This window comes from Saccostrea cucullata, unplaced genomic scaffold (assembly GCF_032062105.1).
Source record: "Saccostrea cucullata isolate Sc308-1 unplaced genomic scaffold, CSIRO_AGI_Scuc_v1 ctg2610, whole genome shotgun sequence".
Classification (NCBI taxonomy): Eukaryota; Metazoa; Mollusca; class Bivalvia; order Ostreida; family Ostreidae; genus Saccostrea; species Saccostrea cuccullata.
This window is the reverse complement of record NW_026938925.1, coordinates 76,172-88,024: the sequence shown is the minus strand read 5'-3', so window position 1 is coordinate 88,024 and position 11,853 is coordinate 76,172. Positions and strand designations below refer to the sequence as shown.

The 11,853-nt window shown below is 36.7% G+C and overlaps 1 protein-coding gene across 1 annotated transcript in view; it reads left to right on the top strand.

Annotated features, from left to right (window-relative positions):
• The first annotated feature begins 8,080 nt into the window (after nucleotides 1-8,080).
• LOC134251832 (LIM domain only protein 7-like) overlaps nucleotides 8,081-11,853 on the top strand; it is a 44,858-nt gene continuing 41,085 nt past the window's right edge. Inside the window, exons 1-2 of the mRNA XM_062734252.1 lie at nucleotides 8,081-8,172; nucleotides 11,515-11,584. Of these exons, the coding sequence (XP_062590236.1) occupies nucleotides 8,081-8,172; nucleotides 11,515-11,584 (162 nt within the window). The remainder of the gene's footprint in view (nucleotides 8,173-11,514; nucleotides 11,585-11,853) is intronic.

Sequence of the window (11,853 nt, the reverse complement as noted above, 5' to 3'; positions counted from 1 at the left end):
TGCGATCTTCACCTTTTTAAAAATGGACGGTTATTATAATATTATCCTGTCAAGTGAATGATGTCCCTTAAAAGAGTTGCATTTCCTAACAGGAATGAAATTTTCTGTGAGAAAGAGAATTGTCGTAAGATTTCACCATTATTGTCCCCTGCTTTCGCAAAAGCGAGGGGACATTAAATCTCATTCGTCTGTTCTTCTGTCAGTCTATCCCTTTGTCAGTCTATCCGTCCATCACAAAAACTTTAACCTTGATCATATCTTTTGAATGAGAAGATATAGGACTTTCATATTACACTTGTATATTACCTGTGACAAGACCTTTCCAAATATACACTATGATTTTTGACCCCATGACCTTGACCTTGAAATTTGACCTATTTTTAAAAAGATTTAAACATTATTTGAATTGGCCATAACTTTTGAACAAGAAGAGATAAGGTTTTCATATTAGAGATGTTTATTACCTGTGACAAGACCTTCCATAATACACTATGATTTTTGACCTCGTGACCTTGAAGTTTGACCTACTTTTAAAAAACTTGAACCTTGGTCATGAATTCTGAGTGAGAAGAGATAGGGCTTTCATATTAAACCTATATATTGCTTTTAACATGACCTTTCTAAATACATTTTGATTTTTGATCTTGTGACCTTGACCTTGAAGTTTGACCTCCTTTTTAAAATTGTTAATTTTTCCTTATAACTTTTGATTGAGAAGAGATAGGGCTTTCATAATTGACATGTGGATTATCTGTGAAAAGATATTTTCGAGCATGCTATGATTTCAGACCCCTTGACCTCGACCTTCACGAATGACCTTCTTTTCCTATTTTCAAAAAAATTCAACTTCGATGATAATTTCTTAAATGACATATGATAGGGTGTTCATATTTGACACAATATGTCGTAAAAAAAATTACATCTTACCACAAAGACACCAAAAGTGGGGAAACACAAATTCTTTAAATTGCTTGTTGGTTTTTGCAAGGGATTGTGGTAATTAATGGCTTATATAAAAATTGAGGGTTCTCTGCCAAGCAAATTTACTTGACCAATGTGCAAATTCATCTCCAAATTTTCTGTTCTCTTAGTCCTATGAGCTCCAGCCCTAATTCATTGTCTTGCTTATGTGTTGGCGTCAGACAGTACTAGATTTAGTCAAGGCTTATTGGACACATTGAATAGAATTCTTGTGATGACGTGATCCTGAAAACTTCCTACTTATCTAACTATCAATTGAAGAGCAAGAGGATTAAGGAAAATATCCTTAACACCAATCAAGATCAGAGCACTGGACATCAAAATAATCAAAGTACTGATAGAGTACTGAAAGACAGGGTCAAATTAGATTTTGAGGACACATTAGTAACTCTGAGGTGATCTTCCCTTTGCTATATCTTTTTGTCCATCATTGTATAAATCTTGAAGTAAAATTGAATCCCCCCCCAAAGAAAAAACTTCCCTGTTTATTTCAAACAGAAAAAAACTCATGAAGTGCATTTATTTGATAAGCAAGGGTTCCACTTTAAAAATGGCTAAATTCATGGCCCTCTGGTCAGGAGGTTCTATTGTTTGGCTCTATTGGTCTGGTATTGAAAGTGCATAAATTCTGTGAAAATAATTTTTCTCTGCTCCTGGTTATTTAGAAAACTGCAAACTAAGTGCAATGATCAAGAGTGCATCTTCAGTGCCTCTGGGTACTAGGTAGACATGGCATGCTTTTATTAATGCAGTCAACATAAAATGAATACAATGAAAACAGAGTTCAGTATATCTTATAGACTTAATAATTATTCAAGTATATTAATTTTAAAGCATATGATAGAATGGAGGCAATGGATGAAACAGGTGCCTGTTACAGTGTAAATATTGGTGAGGATTTGAGTGGCCACTTGTTGCATTACACAAGTGGCCATTTATTCCAGTTATTATACATGTATATAGGAAAAAATTGTGAGAGAAATTGAGAATGCTGTGGTCATTAATGGCTCCTAAGATGGTTTCAATGTATTCAACTTCTTCTCAATAACTATTGGGCCAGTTCTAACCAAATAAGGTGATACAATGTACAAAGCATTCCACGACAAAGGTGATTCTAAATTCTTGTACTGAAAGGCCAAGCCCTCTTCCAAGCCTTTTCTTGATGACCTCCATCAAGAAAAGGCAAATTAAACTAAGTTAGAGGCATTAAAATAATGAAAAAAAAGTTCAAGAGATACTCCCCAAGAAGAGAAAACACATGAATATGAGTTTCCTGAGGAGGTATCAATTCCAATTTATACAAATCATGACCCCAAGGGTTAAGGTGGGGCCAAAATAATTCAGTTACATTAAAATACATATAACAAATCACAAGAACCATTGGACTGGAAAAGTTGGAACCAATGTTCCATGTTCTATGTATAATTATACAAATCAATGCAATGGTGCCCAAGTGAAGAAATATACATATAAGATAATGAAAGTCATAGTCCCAACAAATTGGTATGGAAAGGTTCTTTTTCAAAAGTAGGTCAGATGTCAAGTTCAAGGACTAAAGATCAAAATTGTTGGTACCCAAGGTAAGGTCTTGTCACAAAAATACACAAGTGAAATATGAAAGCCCTAACATCAAACGTTCAAAAAGTATGACCAAGGTTAAAAGTTTTTTAAAAGTGGGCCAAACTCCAAGATCAAGGTCAAAAGACTAACAGTGTTCTGATAGCCAGGGGAAGTTCTCATTTCTAGAAATATGTGAAATACAAAAGCCGTAGCACAAATCATTCAAAAGTTTTGCCAACATTTATATCTTTCAAAAGTAGGTCAAAGTCCAAGGTCAAGACCAAAGGTTGAGATTGTTTATATTAAGGGGAAAGTCTTTTTGCAAGAAAGACATCAGTGAAATATCCTAGCAGTAACTGTTCAAATTTTAGGGCAAAGGGTAAAGTTTTTTTAAGTGAGAAAATATCTCTAAGGACAGGAAAAGATCAAAATTATTTATACTTTAGGAAAGGTCTTGGGTACCATTAATTTTGACCATTTGACCTTGACCTGTGATGTACTTTTGAAAAACATCAATCTTTGCAATAACTTAGAAGTAAGTGCAAGGTCACTTTGATATTTCATAATTATATTCTTTGAGACATGTCCTGTCTTTGATATCAACAATTTCTTGATCTTAACATTGAATTTTGTATGGAAGGGAATTACCACCAAAAGTCTATGTATCTTGCTTTTATTCTTATTCTGCCTACTTCTTTATGCTTTGTTATTATTGTAACTATATGTCACTTTATTGTTTTCATATTCGTCTTTATTACATTTCACTTTGACTTTCATCCTTCTTCATTTTGCCCTTACTTCTATGTTGCTTTATTCTTGTAAATTCATTTTACTTTCTTTTAAATTGATACAGTTTCTTAAATGATTATATCTATTACGAACGTTAACTCAAATCACGCAAACAATGAAGCATATTCAATAAAGACGAATACAAGTTGTCTGAATTTAGTGCCGCATTATAACGCTAGGTGGCAGGGGTGTTTGCTAAGAGTGTTGGTAAAAGTAGGTAAGCAAACCTGGGCCGGGGTTATTCGAGTTTTTTCAATTTTCTGCTTTAAAACTTATTAATCAAACTTAAATTTTTAAATGACTGAAGTTCAGGTATGTACCCGATACATGCCATTCCCTCGGAAGTCTCGCTAGATGGTAAGATTTCCTCTGGAAGACTGACTACATAGTGATGCTTCCTTCGGAAGACTATACAGTGGGACTTCCCCCGAGGAAGTTTCAATGTATAGCTAGTCTTCCGTGGGAAATCTCGCTATATATAGCAATTCGCCCCCATTCCTAGCAACCCCAGCTCCCCCGGATAGTTTTTTTAAATCGTAAAACAATGTTTATATATACAATATATATACCCCCCCTCCCCATCTTCCCAAGTCAAGAGTTTCTGATCCGCTCCGCTCCACATAAACCCTTGACCGAATAGGCTAAGTTTGACGGGGTTTACTGTCACGCCATCTTGTGAGATTACATATTTTGAACTCTCCTGACCTCTGCTATTAGCCAATCAGAGTAAACAAATTCAAAAGAGAATTCAAGATAATATTGGTAGTCGGTAATAAATTCAATATAACTCAACTAATAAGCTGAGACAAACCTTTAAAAGAGCTATTTAATGAAAAATATGTTACCCTTGGGACTAAAACTGACGTGTTTTTCTGTTTACGATGTAGTTTCAGTTTAAATAAAACAATGATTTTGATTGGTTCATGCAAACTTGCATGAGACCATTCAGAGAACGCATTTCTAACCCCGTCAAACTTAGCCTATTCGGTCAAGGGTTTATGTGAAGTGGAGCGGATCAGAAACTCTTGACCTGGGAAGATGCCCCCTCCCTGGATGCAGTCGCCCGCGTGGCACTGTGGTTACTGCGTCTGCTCTATATAGAGTCACGAAGTACAGTAATAAGGAGTCGACCAATAAGTCTTGGGTTCGAATCCCACTATAGGACGTGGAGTTCGGTCCTTCGGATGAGATCTAGACCATATTATCCGAGGTCCCGTGTCGCAGTAGGTGCTGGCACGAAAAAAGATCCCTCACTGCTCAATGGCTATATTAGTGCTGAGTATATAGGATAAATTTGCAGCTCTCCACCGGCAAGAGGTGACTTCTCCATTTGAGTGAAAAATTCTCCAAATGGAAATTATACAATGTACAATCACACCACCAAAGTCTCAATATATATACTGACTTCCGGGTGGACGACCTCCTATGGGGTAAGTTTCATCGGAAGAGGGGAGGGTTTCCTAAATGTAACTTTTTACTACTGGAAAAGTTCAGCGAAAGGCTTGTTGCTCCTCATCCCTTACACTTTTTGTTGCAGTACTAATAGTCAATTTATATATTAAAAGTCATGTACTTAGTGGCATATGAGTAAAATTTATTATTGAAAAAAGTTGACGACCCCCCCCCCCCCCCCCCCCTTCACCACCACCAAATAGAATTTTCGAGTTTTAAGATTTTTTTAGCTCTTGGTTGATGACAAACACGGTGCGTACTAAAGATATTTCTTTCTTTATTGAAAAGTGCAATTTTAATATAAAATATTAACGCAGAAAAAAAGACTGGGGTGTTTCTAGTATGCCTGGGTGCATGTAGTCTGGTTCCGACTTCGCATTCTATGCACGGATCTAGAGGGGGGTAGGACCCCCTGGAATTTACAAGGTTATTAAAACAAGGGAAAAAAGTTACCCCCCCCCCCCCCCCCACCGAAATCGAATTTTGACGTTTGAGCGAGTTTAGGTTTTTTTCTTCTTTTTATGCTTGTTAAGAAATTTCTGGGATTGGATTTTTTTTTGACTGGGTTGCCCCCCCCCCCCCCCCCCCCCCTGGAAAAAAATTCTGAATCCGCACCTGCCTACCCATAACGCTCCTCACTCCTTTGCAAAGCCCTGTCCCTAGAATCACGCGTATCAGCAGTTACTATCTGTCGTGAAATAAAGTTCAGTTCAGTGGAAGTTCTGAAAAACATCCCAATTTATAAGGGTTAACTAGTATCAAAATATTTAACATTTTTATATCAATTAAACTGTAATTCAAATATCCAACAAATAACTTTAGTAGAGTTACATTTTCAGGCGAGAGAACAGTGACGTAGCATTGTTTTTGAAAGAGGGGAGGGGGGGGGCAACAAGAGAATAAAAATTCAAGCTACCCGGGTGAAAACAACTTGACAAGCGCAAAATAAACCCCAGGAAATTGTCCAAACTTGAAAATACGTAAGCGTCGGAACCAGGGAAGGGGGGGGGGGCTTAGCCCCCACTTCTTTTCAAAGATAGACTAAGTATAGACATTGAACATTCCTGCGTAGGTTTAACCCCCCCCCCCACTTTCCATGGACACGATGCAGTAAAGGTTTAAAATGGGGAAAGTGGTGGCATTTGGAAAAAAAAACTTTGGCACTGGAGTTCGAACCTTCAACCCACCCAAACCCTCCTCACGAAATAGGACTTTTGTGTTTGGAAAATGGACATTTTTTTTTGCTTGTCAGGTTTTATTTTTGAAGGTCTAAGAAAAATTCTTACACTTACCCCCCCCCCCCCAACTTTCAATGAAATCCTATTTCGGGGGCGGGGTGGGTTTTGATTTAGATTCAACTTCTTCTATAGAATCAAATTTAAATTTCCTTCCTACTATACGTACTACATTAACTTATTTGACCCTTACTCTTACAAAAAGTGGGTCGGCCTTTTAATGAACTTATTCAGTATATTATAAAGTTATGTCTGAAAAAAAGAGGCCGCTATTCCTGTGTGCCCAGAGAAAATAAATATGGAGTTTCCATCATTGGATCGGGTGATCGGATTCGGCCTTCAGAAGTTCGATTGATAAAGTACTAAGGCCTATTGAATAATCTCAAATAACCCGACCTGGGTTTGCTTACCTAATTTTACCAACACTCGTAGCGAACACCCCTGCCACCTAGCGTTATAATGCGGCACTAAATTTTGACGGTTTGACAACTTCCATTCGTCTTCATTGAATATGCTTCCTTGTTAGTTTAAAAGAAAGTAGAATGAATTTACAAGAATAAAGCAACATAGAAGTAAAGACAAAATGAAGAAGGATAAAAGTCAAAGTGAAATGTAATAAAGACGAATATGAAAACAATAAAGTGACATATAGTTACAATAATAACAAAGCATAAAGAAGTAGGCAGAATAAGAATAAAAGCAAGATACATAGACTTTTGGCGGTAATTCCCTTCCATACTTTGACTTGCATTTGAGAAACTTTAACTTTTGTCATAAGCTGTTATACTATGAAAATTAGAGGTTACAAACACTTTTTAGCTCACCTGAGCCAAAGGCTCAAGTGAGCTTTTCTGATCACAATTTGTCCGTTGTCTGTCGTTGTTGTCGTCATTGTCGTCGTCGTTGTTGTTGTAAACTTTTCACATTTTCATCTTCTTCTCAAGAACCACTGGGCCAATTTCAACCTCAAGAACCACTGGGCCAATTTCAACCAAACTGGCCATAAAGTATCCTTAGGTGAAGGGGATTCAGGTTTCTTCAAATGAAGGGCCACGCCCTTTTCCAAGGGGAGATAACGATGAATTAGAGAAAAATTAATGGCATTTTTAAAAAATCTTCTTCTCAAGAACCACTGGGCCAGGAAAAATTAAACTCATGTGGAATCATCCTCAGGTAGTGTAGATTCAAGTTTGTTCAAATCATGACCCCCGGGGGTAGGGTGGGGCCAAAATGGCCGATCAAAGTTTTACATAGGAATATATAGGAAAAATCTTTAAAAATCTTCTTCTCAAGAACCACTGGGTCAGGAAAGATGAAACTCATGTGGAATCATCCTCAGGTAGTGTAGATTCAAGTTTGTTCAAATCATGACCACCGGGGGTAGGGTGGGGCCAAAATTGCCGATCAAAGTTTTACATAGGAATATATAGGAAAAATCTTTAAAAATCTTCTTCTCAGGAACCACTGGGCCAGGAAAGATGAAACTCATGTGAAATCATCCTCAGGTAGTGTAGATTCAAATTTGTTCAAATCATGACCCCCGGGGGTAGGATGGGTCCAAAATGGCCGATCAAAGTTTAACATAGGAATAAATAGGAAAAATCTTCTTCTCAAGAACCACTGGGCCAGGAAAGATGAAACTCATGTGGAATCATCCCCAGGTAGTGTAGATTCAAGTTTGTTCAAATCATGACCCCCGGGGGTAGGGTTGGGCCAAATGGCTTATCTAAATTTTACATAGGAATATACATATAGGGTAACCTTTTAAAATCTTCTTTTCAAGTACTTCAAAGCCTTGCTTAGTGATATTTATAGGGGAACATCCTCAGGTAGTGTAGATTCTAGTTTGCTAAATCATGACCCCCTGGGGGTTAAAATTCAAGCCCCCTCCCCCCCCCCCCCCCCCCCCCCCCTCAGAAACTTTCAATTCTGATCTGATCTGTGCTTTTTCCTAGCCAATTGCTTAGGTGAGCGATGTGGCCCCTGGGCCTCTTGTTATTTTTAAAATTTCAAATGATGCACCCTTGGTTAACAGTCTTATTGTTGTCTTATTGTTATTGACTATGTTATTGTACTTACAGGCTGTGACCAGGAAAAAGTTTTCACATCCTGATGACTTCAGAAAGTCTCTTGAAAATGGCGTACTTCTGTGCGAGTAAGTTCTTAAAAGGCATTTGAAAGATTTTCTTATAAACTTCTTAGATAGGAGCACAGAGGAAATATACATATTTCAACTCTTTGTCATTTTTGTAGCAGGCTAGATGTAGGGGATGTTTAAAAGCAGCTATTCATACATTAATTTTGAAAAATCATTAATAAATTTTAATTCATAAAAAAGCACACTGTTCACTGTAGCTCAGTTGGTAGAGTACTCGCTCTGTGATCGGGAGGCTGTGAGCTCAAATTTTGGATGTGACTGACCTCAGTCAATAAAAATTAGGTAGCAACTGCTCCTTCGCCATGTGCTTGGCACTTGAAGTGAAGTTGTGTGTCCCTCAGATGAGATCTTAAAAAAAAACAAAGGTCCTATGTCACCACAGGTGTTGGTAAGATAAAGATACAGGTAAACTTTGGTATCTCGACATCGGATATGTTGACAACCTGGGATATGTCGACGTCCGTCTGCAGTCCCGGCATTATTTACTATATAAATGAATTGCAAAAACTCTGATATGTCGACCTCGGTAATGTCGACTACCCCGCTTATTTCGACGTATATTCACAGTCCTAAGAGCAAAATTTACCTGGTATATGTCGACATCGGGGCAATTTTCTGCTCTACTGAACCTAAATTAGTCGCTCGTCACGCACGGACAACTCTGTGTATCTTGACGTCGTCAGAAATTCACACCTTTCACACCTACGTTTTGACTACATACGATTCTATAGAAATGTGTTTGTAGAGGAATCCCAAGCCCCCTCGGCCTCCCTGAGACGTTAATTGTTTAATGTTCAGCTTGGGTAATATCATTGATAAATCTTCTCCATTCTGCATAAATGTAAATCTGTTTATTAAGTATGTCCAAATCTAACACAACTTTATCATTTTGTAAAAAAAAAGGACTGAAAAACAATAAACAGTATATTAACTTAAACATTGTGGTAGAAATGCATTCAACAGGAAACAATCAAATCTACGACATGCACGACTATTGCATCTATTGCATCAGCCATAGTATAAATGAATGTGTAACATCATTAGGTTTGTTTAATGCGCAGTTCCAATTAAATTTTGGTTTGAAAATGAAATGAAAATTAATGATGAATGATTATAAAATAAAAATGAAGTGAAATGAAATGAAATAAATTTTTTTTTCATATCACGGAAGTCAACTTTCTACCGTTCCGGTTTGGAGTTTATAGAGCGCATTTCGTATCCTGTTTTGACAGAGCTAGTTGCACGCGGATCGAAAGGAAGATGAAAAACTGTTTTTAGTATAATGAGAAGATTTCGATAAAAAAGAAAGTATTTCATAAATTACATTTATGAATAACTTCTTAGATATTTTAATAAATATATACAATGTAGAGGGATAGCTGAAACGAACGAGCTACAGTCTATTGAAGACATGTAGGTAGTCAGTAGTCACACGTCTGTGCAGTTTAGGTCTATGGTTTTACTATGCAGTAAAATTAAGGAGGTCGAGTCTCAACTCTGATATCTCGACACCTCGGATATCTCAACATTTCCTGATTGTCCCATCGATGTCGAGATAATGAAGTTTACCTGTATCTCACTGCTCAATAGCCCTGAGTGCCAAGTAAAAGTAAAAAATTGAAGCCCTTCATGGGTATGTGGTGACTTCTCTATATAAGTGAAAAATTCTCGAATGGGACGTAAAACGACATACAATCAATCGGTCAATCATAACAAAGCAAAGTTAGACTAAGTTACTTTTTTGCAATAGTACAATCATGATTTACTTGTAGGGGGAAATATAATAAGTCCCATTGCAAGTAAACCAAACCTTTACCAAATAGCACAAGTAGCTCTCTAGCGCAAAGGCTCAAAAAGGCGCACTAAAAAGCAGCGCTTGAGTTAACATTATGACGTAGTAGTCTTACATAATTGCATGAGTAATACAAGCAGAAAATCTGTTTCTGTAAATCTCATTCATTTACAAAATGCAATCATTTCATTTTTAAGAAAGGTTTCGATACATCCACTGGAGATTACTTTCTTGTATCTGTTCATGACACCCTTTTCACAAATACCCATAGAGTGTCCTTGAGTAAAAGATGTGGCAGGTCCTTGAACTAAGTTTCTAGGTCAGAGGTCAAGGTCAGAATTTTTTTTTTCTGTATAATACATCCTTGATCATTCTTTGTTCAAGTCTTCATTATCCTTTCCCATTAAAAATTTCTTTTTTTTCCATTAAGAGGACTGGGTGGTCATAGCCAAGTTTAGACTCTTTACACCCAGAGAAAGAGAGTTCTGTATAAAGATAACAAAAAATTAAATTACTCAAGATTTTTTAGCTAAAACACTGTGTTTTCCTTTACAAAATAATAGTTCATGGAAAAATCATTTTTCCTATTTTTATTTTAGGTAGACTTGTTGGTAATTTTTAGCTCACCTGAGCTGAAATCTTATGCAAGCTCTTCTGATAACATCTGTCCATCTGTAAAGTTAACTTTTCACATTTTCAACTTCTTTTCAAGAACCATTGGCCCAATTTTAACCAAAGTTGGAACAATGAATCCCTGTTGTAAAGGAAATTTAAAATTCTTATAAGATCAAGCTCTCTTCCAAGGGGAATAATCAAGATAAGGCAAGATAGGGCAGAATCAATCTTCTCAAATATCATTGGACCAGAGAAAATAAAATTTAGGTACAAGCTTTCAGAGGTAGTGTAAATTACCCTGGTATACCTTGTCTAGATCATGGCCCCTGGGTGGGAGGGGGGCAGTAGGAAATCAAAGTTATTAAAATTATTAAAGTTATTAGAAATTAAAATGTTTATTAGGATAAATCTTCAAAATTCTTGTTCTTAAGAACTTGGATGACAGAAAAGTTGAAACTTAAGTTGAAGCCTTTTAAGGTAATGTAGAATGTTAATTGTTCAGATTATGGTCATCACAGGTAGGGTGGGGTCACAAAAGAACAACAATACTATGATGAATCACATTAAAGTGGGAGCATCTTCTTGTAATGTTAATTTATTTATGTTCAAATCATGGCCCCTGTATTGGAGGGGGGGGGTCAGAAGACAATCAACATTTTACATAGGAATAAATGTAAATTGGGGAAAAAGAGCTGATGCAGAACAGTATGCCTAAAGTGATTCAAGTGTACTGTGCTCCTTTTGCCTCTTGTTTTCTTTTACGGCTTTATATCTTAAAAGTTTGTGCATTATTAATATAGTTAAGAATTTTTTTAAACTTTGCACTATCTGAAATCCATCAAATTATGCATAAATATATTGATTAAGCAGTTGTTGACTGAAATTTGATTTCATTTGAACTTTGATATCTATTCTACTCCATCTTTTTACAGGCTTCTGAACAATCTGAAACCAGGATCTGTGAAGCGAATCAACAAACTGCCTGGTCCCATTGCTGGCTTGGTGAGTGTCCAAGTTGTCTTTCTTTGCTTTGGGTAATGTCTATAGCACTGCCATTTTCAGTAAGTCTTGGCACATCTTGAGGATAATAACTGAATAAAATTGACTCGAACCAGTACTATTTACATTTCACATGCATTTTGCTTATAAATCATGTGGAAAGATATGACATTCTAAACACCTGCATGGATGTGGAAGTCAGAAGATTTAAGTCTGATTTTAATTTGACGTAACAAATGAATGCCAAACAAGTGCAAGGAAGAGAGTAAAAT